The sequence below is a fragment of the Amphiprion ocellaris genome, chromosome 15 (genome assembly GCF_022539595.1).
Source record: "Amphiprion ocellaris isolate individual 3 ecotype Okinawa chromosome 15, ASM2253959v1, whole genome shotgun sequence".
NCBI lineage: Eukaryota > Metazoa > Chordata > Actinopteri > Pomacentridae > Amphiprion > Amphiprion ocellaris.
In genome coordinates, this window is record NC_072780.1 from 2,281,928 (window position 1) to 2,299,536 (window position 17,609).

General features: G+C 41.8%; 1 protein-coding gene across 2 annotated transcripts in view; it reads right to left on the bottom strand.

The window, feature by feature from the left end:
- The window catches only part of LOC111567355 (glutamate receptor ionotropic, kainate 5-like), a 320,960-nt gene that overhangs the window by 118,724 nt on the left and 184,627 nt on the right, over nt 1–17,609 (bottom strand). For both annotated transcript variants that reach the window (XM_055018245.1, XM_055018246.1), the window contains exon 4: nt 1,141–1,305. In XM_055018245.1, the coding sequence (XP_054874220.1) occupies nt 1,141–1,305 (165 nt within the window). The remainder of the gene's footprint in view (nt 1–1,140; nt 1,306–17,609) is intronic.

Consider the following 17,609-nt stretch of genomic DNA (forward strand, 5'->3'; position numbering starts at 1 on the left):
CAGGTTGTTCATGATGTTTAGTAAAAAGATAATTCCTGAAATGTGAACATTTTCAGAATGTACTTTTTTGCACTGAAACAAAGGAACCATTAGGAGTTGTGGTTATTTATAGGTTATTATGCTGTGGTTTTATTGGTTTTACTGGAGATCAGACTGGACTTGATGTGGAACCTGGACTAAGATGAGTTTGACTCCTCTGGATTAAAGGGTCACTTTAGCTCATTTACAAAGTCTCCTTGTTGTTTTTTTTGTTTGTAAGTTTGAATGTCTTCCTTTTCTTGGCTTCATTTATGATTATTTTGTGCTTTTGTCCCATTAAAGGCTCTCTGTGATCTGTTCCATCCTAATCAAACACTGTCTGGCTGCTAAATTTGCATCTCTTGCCTGAAATCTGAGGTTCTTTCAAGAGAAGATCTGAAAACACGGTTTGGCATTTCATTGTTTTCATGACCCAAAACTGGAAAAGGAAGAAGAAGAAACACTTTGCCAACGTTTTGTTCTGTTGCTGAAATGAGCCAAAGTCAGTCAGTTTTAACTTAACTTCATTTCTTTTTTCTCTGAAGTGAAGTCAATAAAGTTATGCCCCTACAAAAGCATAAAAACATGATTTTTCTACAATAATAATCAGATGTTAATGTCAAAACATTTAAAGTTCCTTCCAATTAGAAGGATCTTTTTCTAGATTTTGTCTGTTTTTTAGTGGACATTCTTAGCTATAGGAACATGATTCTGACCATAAATAACCTGTTAAAGGCAGCATCATCAGTGTAATCACATGTGAACGACAGAAAAAGGTGAAAATTGTCCTGGAATATTCCTCCTTATTCAGCGATGCATTCAGATCATCGTTCTGGATTAATACTGGAAGGGTTGGTGCAGATAAAAGGGAACTGACCGCGTGTTTTCTGCATGGTGTAGCTAAATGAGGCTTGTTTAACTTCTTCTGAGGGGCTGTTTGCTCAGTGGTGTGCAGACATGCTGAACGTCTACAGCTTTACTGTGTGTGGAACAGTGATTAGTGGCTGCCGCCCCATTGACCTGCCGTGTTCAATAAAGGTTGATGTTTCCTCGCTCTGAACACTTAGTGGAGTTTACCTTCCGTGGAAATGTCAGCGTGGGGAGACAGAGGAGGACACTTACTGGTGTCGGTGGTGTCGTACTGGGAGTCCTTCTGCAGCTCGTAGACGTCCACCTCCACCCTGGCCTGGGACGAGCCCTCCATCAGACTGTTGATGTTCTCCCTCGCCAGCGCCAGCGCCAGACGCTCGCCTCGGCCGCAAACCGACTGGTCATCCAGGATGGCCGCTGCAGGGAGCAAAGAAGAGGAGCTGAGAAGACGAGACACCTGAGTTCACCATCCGGATTACGAGATTAGAGCCACTGAATCACAGTATGAACAGAACAAGAGGGTCTCTTTTCCTATTTACACCCTGAAGAGGATCTCTGTTTGTTCCAGAAGCACTCAAAACCTTTAGAAGGTCTGTCAGACACCTCCAGAATTAAGTTTTTAGTTCAATTTATAACTGAAGGACTTCTGAAGTCCATGGGATATATCTGCATACATTTTTATTCAAAGTATAAAAAAAACTAATGTTTTTTATGTTCATTATGACCATGTCTTTACAAATTCCATAATTATTTATTATGGAAACAATCACTTATTAATAAAAAATGACTGGATATCACTAAAATGTCCACCATGATACAAAATGTCCTGCAATTCTATATTAACTCGTCCAGAATGACTTGAAAATGATCCATAATTCCAGAAAATTAGTCCAGAATGACATGGAATTTGTCCTAAATGACTTGAAAATGATCCCAAAGACACAAAAATGATCCAAAATGACTAGAAAAGATCCAAGCTGATAAAACCAAAATCTCAAATCCTACAACGGTCCTGATGTGTACAAATTTTTATGCTTTTTTGAGTAGTTTTATGCCTTCACATTTGAGATTGTTTTGCCAGGTAAAAACTAATGAAAAAACCCGAAGGTTTCAGATGGATCTTCACACCATCCACTGCTTGGACCTTAATTAGCAGAAACACAGAGTGAGGAGTAATCAGGAGGTATAGAATGAACCATAGCAGCACTAATCAGAGCTGCAGCGGTGGTCCTCCTGAAATGCTGCAGCAGTAATCGGAGCTGCAGCGGTGGTCCTCCTGAAATGCTGCAGCAGTAATCGGAGCTGCAGCGGTGGTCCTCCTGAAATGCTGCAGCACTAATCAGAGCTGCAGCGGTGGTCCTCCTGAAATGCTGCAGCAGTAATCGGAGCTGCAGCGGTGGTCCTCCTGAAACGCTGCAGCACTAATCGGAGCTGCAGCGGTGGTCCTCCTGAAACGCTGCAGCACTAATCGGCGCTGCAGCGGTGGTCCTCCTGAAACGCTGCAGCACTAATCGGAGCTGCAGCGGTAGTCCTCCTGAAACGCTGCAGCAGTAATCGGAGCTGCAACGGTGGTCCTCCTGAAATGCTGCAGCAGTAATCGGAGCTGCAGCGGTGGTCCTCCTGAAACCCATCAGCACTAATCGGAGCTGCAGCGGTGGTCCTCCTGAAACGCTGCAGCACTAATCGGAGCTGCAGCGGTGATCCTCCTGAAACGGTGCAGCGCTAATCGGCGCTGCAGCGGTGGTCCTCCTGAAACGCTGCAGCACTAATCGGAGCTGCAGCGGTAGTCCTCCTGAAACGCTGCAGCACTAATCGGAGCTGCAGCGGTGGTCCTCCTGAAACGCTGCAGCACTAATCGGAGCTGCAGCGGTGGTCCTCCTGAAACGCTGCAGCACTAATCGGAGCTGCAGCGGTGGTCCTCCTGAAACCCATCAGCACTAATCGGAGCTGCAGCGGTGGTCCTCCTGAAATGCTGCAGCACTAATCGGAGCTGCAGCGGTGGTCCTCCTGAAACGCTGCAGCACTAATCGGAGCTGCAGCGGTGGTCCTCCTGAAACGCTGCAGCAGTAATCGGAGCTGCAGCGGTGGTCCTCCTGAAACGCTGCAGCAGTAATCGGAGCTGCAGCGGTGGTCCTCCTGAAATGCTGCAGCACTAATCGGAGCTGCAGCGGCGGTCCTCCTGAAACCCATCAGCACTAATCAGAGCTGCAGTGGTGGTCCTCCTGAAACGCTGCAGCACTAATCGGAGCTGCAGCGGTGGTGCTCCTGAAACAACGCCACAGACTGTGCACTGGTTCTACAATCAAGCTCTGAAAAGCTGCTTCAGACTGGGCACAGGGAACGGACATCAGAGTTTCTGTGACAGCTTAGAAGGACGTTCATACATCAACCTTTACAGATGTGTCCAAGAAAAACACCCTGTTTGCTCTTTTTTCCCCCCAAAAAACTGTGAGATGAAACTTTGCCAAAGAACATGAAAAGATGCTAGATGTGTGGTGGAGCACATTCTGTGGTCAGTTAAGACCAAGATAAAGTAGTTTAGCTCAGATGGGGACATGAATCTGTCCAGAGATACTACAGTGAACATATAGTCCTGACAGTGAAGCATGGAGGTGTGAAGGTGTTGGGGAGATATGGGAGGCTGCTATGTATAGATGGCATCATGAATCTGTGGATGAACCCAACTACTCACTCTCAGTGTGCAGCAGCTTGGCAGAAGAGGAATATTTTTGGTAAGAAACAACCCAAAGCACACTGAGGTAAAAATATGACATGGCCCAGTATCTGTATGCTGCCTGAGCTGAAGCCAACAGAACAGAGAAAGGTTGAACAAAACAAGCCTTCCAACAAAGAGCAGCTGAATAAAACGTCTCTGCAGCACCGGTAGGAGGACGAAGTCTCATCAAAATAAAGGTGGACAAATGAAGGATTGAATGTGATGAAAAGTTTGCTGAGTTTCTGCTGCAGGACCTTTAGGCATAATAGTAAATACTAACCTGATAGTTTTTAATATTCAGTCCCTCCAGCAACAATTAACTCAAATTCAACCAATCTCCATGAATTCTGCATCACCTTGCAATTTTGTCCAATCATTGCAACTTTTCTGCCATTCTGTCCCGCCTCCTGTGAGTTCCACCAATCATAGCAGTTCCAAACGTAACGCACATACATAGGATATTCCACTACTGACAGCTCTGTTTCTGCTGCTGCCAGGAATTTTTCATAAAATGCTGGGATGACAAGTTGGAAAAAGTCTTACATTCTGTTTGTATTAACCCTTGTGTCATCCTGTGGGTCAAAATTGACCTATTTTAAAGTCTGAAAATGTGGAAAAAATATATATTTTCACAGTGAAACTTCTGATGTCCATATTTTCAACATTTTTGGGAAGTCTTTGAACATTTTTTGGTAGAAAAAAAGAAATGTTAAAAATGTTTCTCAAGAACATTCACATAAAAATCTACCAAAATCCAGCAAATTTCACTGGATCTTGGTTGATTTTTATGTGAATGTTCTTAAGAAAGTCTTCAAAGTTTTCCTGATATATATCAGGATTCCCACTCTTTCCCTGAAATGATTTTCCAGGACTTTTCCAGGACATTTCCAGCAGCTACAGACACGTTATCACGTCAGACACTAATACATTCCCGTCCCCCTCATTCTTTGGAAGTGTTCTTTACTACAGCTGTAACCTGCATTTACCCAGATTGTTTCTGTATTTATTACTCAGACATCTGATGTGCAGTCTATGGCTATAATTTATCTATGAAAAATAATTATGACAAATGTATGACAGAATAATGCAAACACACCCACAGATTACAGCGTAGCACTTAGCGCTTCACTAGCATGACAAACTGGAGTTACAGTGTTCAACTGGGTAATTCCCAACTCATCTTTCTCTTCTCTCTTACTTTCTCTGGTGCAATTCATTTAAAAATATTTGTATATTTTCAATAAATCACTGAAAAACTATTTCCTTTGTTTCATGTCAGTTTACTGCACAACTCAGATTTTTTACACATCTGGCACCTGCATTTCTCAAACATAGTTAAAATCAAAATCACTGCCAAAATACCCAAGCACATCATAAAATGTCATAAATATAACCCAAATATCAAAATAAAACTTTATCCTGCAGTGCAATAAGGTCAATATAAAACAATGTGATTCTAATAAAAATGCTCCTCCAAGAAGTTGCTCAGTTATTTTAGCTTCTTGATCCCTGCTAGCGGTTCAAATGAACATGTCATAGTTCCAGTCTTCTCCTCTTCCCTGAGGTCTCTGTGCACATCTCACTCTGTTGACAACTACTTTTATTGGAAATTACAGAGATTAAGTCGACATGAAAAGTGGTTAATGTCTCTAATTTCTTCTCTCCATCTATCTGTGCACATAGTAATACAACAGAATTCCTCATGTTGTTTTCATTCCCTTATTTGTGTCAGACAGTAAAACAGGTGTGAACTACTGAGTGAAACGTGGTCCATTCAGATTCCCTGTTAAACTCCCGCTGTGCTGAAATCACAGATGTTGCATCTCACAGCCAATCAGGAAGCGACACGCCCACTAGAACTCTCCTCTGCTGTCACTCCACGGAGGACAGAGAGGAACCTGTGGCCGCCCACGGGACAGAAAACCCTCACACTGGTGGACCAACACTAGCCACACTTTTCAGCTAACAGTCACTAGTTTTATCTCCAGGCGATCAGTCCTTAACGGGGTCTGAAAAGTCGCTAAACTGGAAGAACTGGGATGCAGAACTGCTGGAAGCGGAAACGCAGATTTGATTGGCTGGTAGCGTCACGTGGGGCGCTGCACCGGCTAGAGGCACAGAAGCGCTATTATATATATATTATTATACATATTATATGCCTTAATGCTGCCCAGAAGAGGACAACACACATGCATGCACAGAACTTTTAACACGTTTGTATTGACAGGGGGAGGATAAATATTTTACAGGATAAGTTCACCATTTCCAGGACATTTGACCTTTTTTCTCATTTTCCATATGTTTGACAGGAAAATTGGTCAGTCATTTTCCAGGTTTTCCAGGACGCGTGGGAACCCTACATGTGTTTGATGTACATGTATGCTGATTTTTTGAAAATATTTACAAGAATTTTCTTGCCGACTGATTTTAGTTGGAACTGATTTTAATTTTTGTACTGTTTGTGTTGTCTAATCGTGGATGTAACGAGGAAGTGGATAATGGAACTAAAAAGTCAATCGTGAATTAAGAACTAACCACGGATGCTTGGTTAAATCTGTCATTGTGCAATAAAAACACTCTGGTTATTCTGGAAATTAGTGAAGATGTTTCTAGAAACGTCTTCCAGAGAAGTCCGGCTGGTTTCTCCTGAAGCTCCTACAACTAAAAGGTGGTGTAGGAAGAACGTTGTCACATCAGCTCTGGTTGGAGGATGAAATATTGGCAATTAAAATGTTGAAACATGTTCTAAAAGCTTAAAAAATGCAACTATTTAGCAACTGTCTCCCACAATTTCATCGTAACAAATACGCTTAAAACATCACAGTTTTTTAGAAAAGCTGCCACAAATTCAGTCATTTTAGGGACGCAACAATCTGGAAAAACAACACGAAATCCTGGACGGACTGAATATTACATGCCAGCAAATCCCTACTGCTCAACTTAGAAGTGATGCAGTTACTGGAAGGGGATATAATTCTGAATCATTTGACATTTAAATGATGTTTTACTGATCATGATAGCACTACAAAAGCGTATTTACAAGAATCTTTCTCTAAAATGCCATGTAGCGCTGATTTTAGGCCTGAAAACAGCAAAAATGTCAACTATGATAAAAGAAAAAGTCCTGTAGTTATATACTGACCCCACAATAACGCATCTAAACAATCACAATAGATGAACAGGTGTGATCTAATCTGTAATTCTGGTTTCTAAATAGGAAAATCCTGTTGGTGAAACACGACCTGCAGCGAGGTGAGAAACCCAGAATGGATGTGAAGCTGGTCTCTGGATCTGAACAGGAAGCCGAGGCAGCGTTCACAGCTGCTGCAGCGACTAAAAACCACTCGTCATCGTTTCTATTTCCTGCTACTAGAAAGGGAAGAGGAGGAAGAAGAAGCCGTGGGCTGTGTACAGTAACACCTGCCATGTTTATTTCTGCTGCTGACTCTCCTGCTTTACATTTAAATCGTGGGTTGAATGCAGGAGGCTGCAGATAGCAGATGGAAAGGCAGAAAGGTGTGATCAGGTGGTTTATTGTATGGAAAGCGTATCCAGAAGGCAACGGAGGTAAATAATGTCTGCTGCTGCAGCCTGATCTGAATACCAGATGAGCTCAGCCTCAAGGAATAGAACAAAAAAGAATTTCAGGCTCACGACTTGATTATGAGGCAGAAGAAGGATTCCTCTGCAGTAAGTCAGTCCCAGCTCAGTGGACGTTGAGCTGTAGAGACGCCACACAACACGACTGAAAATCAAAGGGAATCTGCTGCAGACTCAGTAACAAGCAGAAAGTCTGCTGCCGGGGCTCGCTCTGGATTTGATTTGTGTTTCTTGAATAATTAACGCCTCTTGGGGCGAACTAGGAGGCGATTTATCGTGTCCTTCCTCAGAAAGACTGGTGTGGGTTTTTGCTGTTTAGGGAAACACAAAGAGAGACGGATGGATCACGGAGAATTATCCAACGTTGCTTAAACCATGAAGAATTAGACACGGTGGAACTAAAGATCTATACCTGACACCTGGACACCACCTCGAGCTTCTCCTCATTACACTTTGGAGAAACTGGAAGCGCTGCTGCTTTTAGCTCTAAAAAACTTTAACAGCAGGAATAATTTCAACATTCTGTGAAATGATTCTTTCTTGCTGAGAGTCAAATGAGACGATCGACATCCTTCTGACGTCAGCAGTGGGAACGGTGCGTCAAAGAAACGATTCAACCAGAAACACTGGCAGCTTAATCTGAGTCATAGTTTATTATTTCACAACATCGCTTATAACAGGGGTGTCCAACATGAGGTCCGTGGGCCAAAAGCGGTCCTCCAGAGGGTCCAATCCGGCCCTCAAAGTGTAAAAATTCCAGAGAAGACATTAACTGCAGATTGTAAATTAGTAAAACTATAAATTAAAATAATTTCTAGACCATGACAAGTTGTTTGGATCAGAAAGTAAAATACTAGATTGTTCTTTTGTCGTTTTGTGTCTAATTTTTGTAATATTTTGTCTGTTTTTGTTGTTTCTGACTTTTGTCTCATGTTTTTGTCGTTTTGTTTCTCATTTTTGTCATTTTATGTTTCCTCTTTGTCTTGCTTGTGTTTTTTGTCTAAGTTTTGTTATTTTGTGTTTTGCTTTATTCATTGTTTTGTCGTTTTGTATTTTTTTGTCTCGCTTGTGTTGTTAGTCTACTTTTTTGTCATTTTGTTTCATTTTTTAAATAATTTTTTGTCTCGTTTGTGTCATTTCTGTATTTGTCTCAATTTTTTCCAATTTGTTGTCATTTTGTAACTTTTTTGTCTCTTTTTTGTTTTGTTTTGTGTCATGTGCCTCATTTTTCTAATATGTTGTCCTGTTTTGTTATTGTTTTGTCTGATTTTGTTGTTTTGATCCTCCAGTAAATCCTCTATAGTTCAGTTCCAGGTGACTAAATGTTGTGTTCCTTTATCGACACTCTGTGATCTGGAAGTTGTGATGTGGAAATGATGAACTGAAGTTGAATGTTGATGAAACTGAACTGAGATGAGTTTAATTTCCCTGCTTTAATGGAATATAATGAGTCGTAATAAACGGTGCAACATGGAGAACAAACAGCACTTTCTTACTTGTGAATGGACTAATTTTAAATGTACATTTCATGGATCCAAGCATCCCCAGTCTGCAGTCAGCCGCCGGTTAGCTCAGCTCAGAAAAAAGAGTGGAAAGAGAAGCAAAGCGCTATCCTCATAATGGAACTCTGCCTGCCAGCGTGAGAGAAGAAAGCAGGATGAGGAGAGTCTGGAAGCTGATATGAGGAGGTTCAGCAGGAGGCCAGCTCAGCTTTACAGGCAATGATTTCAGGAGTAAAAAACAGATTTACAGAAATTGTTTGTGGGGCTTCTGACACTGCCGGGGCTCCATCTCCATACGAGGATTAACACTTGAAAGTTGGATTAGATTGGTGTCGATTTGGAGTCACGGCTTTCTGGAGTTCACCCCCAGAGTTAAGATGATTAGATTTCCACCTGACAGTAGCACTCTGGGATCCGACTTTAAAGAATCAAATCTACAGAAAGCTCCTCATGACATCTGTAGAGGCTGAGAGGGAAAGTTGGGCGTCTCCAGCACAGGAGGAGGATGGAAATGATAAAGATAGAGAGTCTTCCTCAGCAGCATTCAGGCACCATATCTGGTTCTCTGGGTCACTGTGTGGATCCCACACACACACACACACACACACACACACACACACACACACACACACACACACACACACACAGACACACACACAGACACACACACACACACACACACACACACACACACAGACACATACACACACACAGACACACACACACACACACACACACACACAGACACATACACACACACAGACACACACACACACACACACACACACACACAGACACACACACACACACACACACACACACACATACACACACACAGACACACACACACACACACACACACACACACACACACACACACACACACACACACACACACACACACACACACACACACACACACACACAGACACACACACACACACACACACACACACACACATACACACACACAGACACACACACACACACACACACACATACACACACAGACACACACACACACACACACACACACACAGACACATACACACACATACACACACACAGACACACACACACACACACACACACACACACAGACACATACACACACACAGACACACACACACACACACACACACAGACACATACACACACACAGACACACACAGACACACACACACACACACACACACACACACACACACACACACACACACACAGACACATACACACACACAGACACACACAGACACACACACACACACACACACACACACACACACACACACAGACACACACAGACACACAGACACACACTAAGCCAAGTCTTCACTGTAAAACTCAATGATTTCTGCTTTTGTTGCCTTCAAAAAGAAGCTGTTTCCAGAAAGTGAATTTTCAAACAGATGTGTGTCGCCACATTTATGAGATAGATGCTGGAAAACGGTAGAAATATAGTAAAAATGTTAAATATTGTACCATAAAAAACAGCTAAAAGAAGAAAAAAACAAGAAAACACTTAATAATTTAACAAACAGGTTAAATCTGTAAAATTAGTGTCTATAAAAAGAATTTTTATCTTTTCAGTATTCCATCATGTTTTTCTGAGCCCTTGCTGCCAGATTTTGTCAGGTTTATGTTTCTGTGTATTAATAAAAGTCCAGACTTCGTCACAGAGCCGTGGGTTCCCTGCTGGACTGAGATAAAGAGGAATAATCACACAGGTCACAGACTTGAACTCTGAGGGAAGCTCTTCTCTCATCTCTGTGTTTTTTCTTTCTGTAATGTGAGAAGCTGTGCCTCCGTCTTTGTTTCTGACTCGCTGCTCGTTAACTTTCAGGAGACAGAGGAGCCAAAACACACCAATCATTATCATCCATTAACATTAGAGCAGTGCAGGGCTTCATCAGCGACCCATCGCCTGGTTTAAAACGCTGTATTCAAAGGGCAGCGGCTGGACAGAACCATCTTAAGAGGAAGTTAAAGATAAAACTCTGAGTTATTTCCTGTAGTCCAGCAGGAATCAGTTCTGTTTACACATGAAGGGCTAAAGGTCAGCGGATCCTGGCTTTGAAACTCCTCAGATTGTATAAAATCACAGGAAGTGCAGCAGAAAATCATGTGAGCACGGAACTGGTCAAATATACGGAAGATGACCCAACATGTGTCGACCACTAGAGGGCAGGAAGGTGTTTACCTGTTGGGACCTGAGATCTCATCCAAACCCTAAAAGTCACATTTTATCTTTTAAAAAAAAAAGTTCCCAGAATGACACTACTTTCCAACCAGAAACTACAAAAACAGAAAGAATTTGTCAGATTTTTAACTCTCTGACGATTCATTCACTGCTCAGACAAATGACCCAAATCTAGGCTCAAAATCAGGATATTTCATCTAAATTCAGATTCTATGAAAAACAAAAGTGCTTCCCAACGCCACTGGTCATGTGACAAAATTTCAGGGACGTTTTGGTTGAACTGCAGGCTGTGTAGACACAGAACAAACACAAAAGTATGGAAATAAACTAAAAATTCTAGTAGTAAAGTATCTACAGTTTATAAAAACAGCCATGTGTTCCAGTGCCGGTAACACCTCTGAGCATACCTGTGTGTTCATTCTAGGTTTTCTTTCCATTTTTCTAAAATAAATAGAAATTCAACGTTAGTTTAGTCTTTTTCATGACATTTTAACTGTCATACTGCAAAGGAGACTTCTTCTAGTCATGTTGGTGTTTAGAATATAACTCTAGAACATGTTCACCTACATTCTTATATCTAATCTTTTAGTCTCACATGTAAACTGTTTGGTGCCGGGATCCTGAAGCACTGAATGATTTTCCAACAGTTTTAGATGTTATCATCCAGTTCAACAGCTGTTATCATGATGGATCATTCCCATACATGTGGGTCAGTGTAGGACCTCCTTCAGTGAGCCGTTATTACATCATCTGATGCTGGTGGAGCCCAAGTTTGCACTAAAGAGGAACAAATGTCCACATTTTGATGTGTATTTTAAACAAAAAAGGCATTAACTTAGACAACAGTTTTCCAAATAGCCACAGGTGTTACAAACATTGGTGGCTATCAGTCCTTTAGACATTTGACCACTTGCATTTTTCATTTGTTTCCATAATTCAGATTCATATGTGCTCTGTGTAAACATACAAACACAGCCTGCAGTTCAACCCAACAGTCACAGAGTTCTTGTCATGAATGGCTGCAGCCAATAGCACTACATTTTTAGCCTTTCCCAGAATTTGCTTTGTACAAATGACATATTTTAACAAATTTTAAAATGAGACATGCAGAATAAAATGATGGTAACCCTCCGGTTGTCTTCATTTATGGGCACCAAAAATGTTGTTTGCATATCTGAAAAAAATGCAAAAATTCAGCAAATTCCCCAAATTTCTGAAAAGTTGCAAAACCTTCAGGAAGAAAATTCCAATAATTCCTTAAAAGTTTCCCTTAAAAGTTTTATCAAAAAAATCCCCCAAATTTGGCAAGAAAATTCTTGTAAATATTTTCAAAAAATGAGTAAAAATCTTGCAGAAAAATCCCAAAAATATCTAAAATTATTCCATATATATATCAGTAAAACGGTTGATGGTTGATTTTTATGTGAATGTTCTTAAACATTTTTAACATTTCTTTTTTTCCACCAAAAAATGTTCAAAGATTTCCCCAAAATGTTGTCGTCGCTCTCTATCCAAGCTGCTTCCGTTCCTGAAATGTACATCGATGAAGACCCCTTATCTGTTGTTCCTGCGATGTCTCACACCAGCTTGAAAGAGAAACAGAGACAAGACCCTAGCATCCGAGAGCTCATCCATCAGATGGAGACCGGAGAAAAGGTCCCTCCAACAGCCCGAGCAGAGCTGCCTAAACTCCCTTTTCTATTGAGGGAATGGACAAGATTAGAGCTCATTGATGGTGTTCTCTACCGAAAACGGCAAGATAACGATACCTTGTCTTCCCAGCTGGTCCTTCCAGAAGAACTCCGCCCGGTTGTTCTCAAGAGCCTTCATGACGACATGGGTCATCTAGGAATCCAGCGAACCCTTGACTTGGTCCGTGCCCGATTTTTCTGGCCCAAAATGGCCATGGACGTAGAACACAAAATCAAGACTTGTGGTCGTTGTGTCCGGAGGAAGGCGCTGCCCAATAAATCTGCTCCAGTGGTCAACATCATCTCTTCACGTCCTCTCGAATTACTATGTATGGATTTCCTGAGCCTCGAGCCTGACTCAAGTAACACCAGAGACATACTTGTTCTAACAGATCACTTTACCAAGTTTGCGGTGGCCATTCCAACGCCAAACCAAAAAGCAAGAACTGTGGCAAAGTGTTTATGGGACAATTTTATTGTCTACTACGGCATCCCTGAGAGAATCCATAGTGACCAGGGGCCGGATTTTGAGTCGAGGCTAATTAAAGAGCTGTGTGAGGTGGCAGGTATACAAAAGAGCCGCACGACGCCATACCACCCAAGAGGCAATCCGGTGGAACGATTCAATCGTACGCTCTTGAGTATGCTTGGAACACTGGAGGAAAAGCAGAAGTCGAAATGGAAAGACTATGTGAAGCCATTAGTTCATGCATATAACTGCACCAAGAACGAGGTTACCGGTTACGCCCCGTATGAACTAATGTTTGGACGATCACCTCGTCTGCCTGTTGACCTCGCTTTTGGTCTTCCACTGCAGGAAAACAAGCACAAAAACCATTCACAGTATGTGCAAGATTTAAAGTCACGCCTTGAAGAGAGCTTCAAGATTGCTGAAAAGAACACTCAAATCTGCTGAACGAAACAAAACACGCTTCGACCAGCGAATCATACCATCAGCATTGGATGTCGGAGACAGAGTACTTGTGAGAAATGTACATCTCAGAGGAAAACACAAACTCTCAGACAAATGGGAGAGTGGTATCTTTGTTGTGATCAGCAGAGCTGGAGATCTCCCAGTTTACAAAGTAAAGCCTGAGCACAAAGATGGACCTGTACGCACTCTCCATAGAGACCTCCTCCTTCCTTGCGGCTTTCTTCCGGCCAATGAGAACAGTGATGTAACTCGACCTCGTACTCGTCTCAACCCTGATCCCGATATCCACACTGACTCACCTGCTGCTGAAGTGTCTGAGGAACATGGTCCCCCTAAGTCTTGACTTACCTGCTGTCCGTTTCACTGTGGAGAAAATATGTCCAGTCCCGGCTGTCTCTGTCACAAGTGAACCTGACGGAATCAGTTCTCCAACTCCCTCTTCTGTTAGTTCTGTCCCTCCTGATGAACTTGAGCTGGAGACAAGCAATAATGAATCAGAGTCAAGTGTAGAAGAAAATGAAGAGGATCAAGGAAATGAATCAAACACAGACAACTTACCTGTAAACTCACCTGAGCCCCTAAACATACCTACTGTAGTTTCGATGGACGAAGACTTACCGTCAGATTCAATCCAGTCTGAGCCTGATCTGTCTAACTCACCAGTTGCCACTGCCACGGATGTAGTTGACAACGATTTTACTCTTAGACGCTCAACTCGTCAAAGAGCACCACCTAAACGACTAGGTTATAACACCCTTGGTAGTCTGCTTATATCTGTAGTTCAGACATTGCTACAAAACGTGTCTGATATCTTACGCATTTCTTCCTCTCCCGAGTCTATTGGGTCGTCTATCAATGTTGTTTAGTGGGTTTAGCATGCAACAGGACGTGCCTTGTTTAAGGCGGGGAGGATGTAACCAAGGTTTAAAATAGACTATATTAAAATAATAGAAGATCCATTTAAAATAAAATATACGATACGTCGTCCTAGTCATGTGACTTTTTACCTTTCACCTTTGCTCTCTATACGTCACTCTCGTCATGTGACCGTTAAACCTTTGCTCTCGCTCAGCTGTAGCTGACCAATCACGTCGCTCGCTCGGCCTGTGCTGCTTGATACAAGCTACCCAGCGCTGGTTCCCCTTCAGTAGCATGTTGGGGAAGCACACTGGATAGCTGCCACGGGTCAGTAGTGCTTGGATCTATTAAAATAACCTTTTTAACATCAAAAATACTCATCCGATGGTTATGTTCTTTTTAGTCCTCGCCTACCGCGGGAGTAGGAGCCGTTTGGCCGCGGTATATGTCGGGATTGTCAAGGGAATTGGTGAGTCTGTCTGTCTGAAATGTTTGTTTGTTGGTTGCGCTAGCTTAGCATTAGCATGTCGAACCGATGCAATTCTATAGACTGGCTATGTAGCACCAAGCCTTTGACATGCTAATACAGCGCTCACGTTCATTCAAATATAATCGTTCTTTACGTTAAAGAGCAGTCAAATGTTAATAGCATTTTGACAAAACATTGGTCAAATGATTTTGTGAACTTTTCTATTTGTTCTATTGTTGCAAATGGGATGAACTGACTTATGGAATGAATCATTGATGTTATATACTGTGTACACAAGAAAATAATGAATTATTGGAAGTAACTGAACAATAATTGAGATTCTATGAAATGAACTAGCTAGTGTTGATGATTTCTGATGCATGGTCCTGTTTATATATATTATACAGGCCAGGTCCCCTTGCATCCTGTTGGGGTAATCCCCAGATGGGGAGCTAAGTTACCTGGAGTCCCAGAACCTCGGTCTACACCTTCTGCTGGTACTGGTAGGAGGCTGTGGCAGCCTTTATCCACCCCCCACGTTTACTCACACGCACTCACTCGCACACTCGAGGCCTGAGGCCTATAGCCTATGGCCCATGGACACTGGCCAACTTGTGGGTGGGACCTTCAAGGACTCCCAGCACTGATGGTATCACAGCACAGTTTAGATCATTTCCACTGAGTGTTCTCCCTCAGACTACTCAGGACGTTCCAGTAGAAATCTAGAGGATAAATTCACGGTGCACGACCTGGTAGAAGTTGAAGGAAACAACCGTGGAGCTCCTGTCTCTCGCTCCTTGTTCTGGTTTGTAAATGTTGTTTGTTCTCCTAGTGGCAGCTGCAGACTCTCAAGGTTGACACTTTCTCCCATTAATGTTCCAATTACCAACACTTTTCTGTGTTAAAATCCAGGTTTTTGGTAGTTGAAAGGTTAAATATATAGGTTTACAACAGTTTTCTGATTTAATACCCAGGTTTCTGACAATTATGTGTGTAAATATGCATAACAGTTTTGTGTTGAAATAATCCAGTTTATTGACATTTTTCTGTGTTAAAATCCAGGTTTATAACAGCTTGTGTGTAAACGTAGGTTAATAACATTTTTGTATGTTAAAATTCTGACACTTTTGTGTGAAAATATGCAGGTTTATAACAGTTTTGGGTGTTAATGTCCACTTTATTGTCACTTTTCTGTATTAAAATCCAGGTTTCTGACAGCTTAAAGTTGCATATGTAGGTTTATAACAGTTTTGTGTGTTAATATCAAGGTTATTGACAGTTTTCTGTGCTACGATCCAGGTTTTTAACAGTTTTACCTGCAAAACCACATGAAGGCTGCATCATCCTGCCACTGACTGGTACAAAATCTAATGTTTGTTCTGTAGTTTAAACTCCGTGGAGAAATCCCAAATGTCGACCCACCAGTGGTCAGAAAAACATCTGAACCGTGGATCCTGACCTTGGTAGCCTGGTGTCCATCCTTACTGAGACTTTTAGTGCAACACAAACAGTCTCAAAACTTTTCAATGGCACCTCTTATGGTAGAAGAATGTGCCAACAAAGTATATTTAGCAGGTTGAAATGTCATATTGTCTTCTTTCTTTTTCTGGCGAGATGCTGAATCTAAAACTCCACAGGATGCCTCTAAATCAGCGGCTCCTCATTAAAAACCCACTCTGGATTGCGTTAGATTGCACATCTATTCCCGTTATCGTGTCCAGTCTCCGTCCTGATGTAAAAACGGTGACTTACAGTGTTAGAAATCAAAAAAAGGACTGAAATAAATCTTTAAGTGACATCATTACGTGGATTCTTCCTCCTCTGGCAGCATGAAAAATCAAGTCTGGGGCATAAATATTCCAGCAAAGGATTTTAACAATTCAGCAGCATCAGTGTCCTTCAGCCGCTGCTAAAAACTGCCATGAATTATTTCATCCGCGGCTATCAGTCTTCCTGAAGGAATCATTAGCTTATGTTCATCATTAAATATCTCTAAACTACAGAGGAGCTGCTGTGTAAAAGGTAGTTTGTCACTGTGCTACCGCTGAGAGATTTATCCTTTAAGAATGAACCCGGAGTACATTTTTCACAGTTTGGGCAGCAGTTATTTCACAAGTTAACGTGTCAGTTTTAATTTCAGAAGGCGAACGTCTCATTCTGGAGGTAACTGAATATGGATTCTACAGCAGAGGAAACTTCCTTCCTTCTGTCTGAACACTGACATCAAGCCAAAGGTTGGAAAACTTACAAGACATACACCGAAAAAACTAAAATAAATCAAATAATAAGGTGAAAACGGCAATGGGAAGAAAAAAAAACAGAGTTGGAGCAGAGAGGGAAAAAACAACCAGAGAAGTAAATAAATCCTCCTCTAGCCCCAAGCTTTTATTCTGAAGCAGCCCTGCAGCTCAACTTAAGCAAAGAGTCTCTAAATGACTCTTAAAACACAACTCCAGGCTTCTAGGGCTAATTTTCTTGTTTGGAAACATCTCAGAAACCTCATTTACCACCAGCAGGAATGTAATCTGAAGATCAGGAGAGTCAAACTCATCTTATCCAGGTTCCACATCCACATCCGATCTCCAGTAAAACCAGTAAAACCACAGCAGAATAACCTATAAATAACCACAACTCCTAATGGTTCCTCTGTTTTAGTGCAAAAATGTTCACATTTAAGGGATTATCTTTTTACTAAACATCATGAACATCCTGAAATTACTACAGAAAAATTAGTTCAGTTTCATCAACATT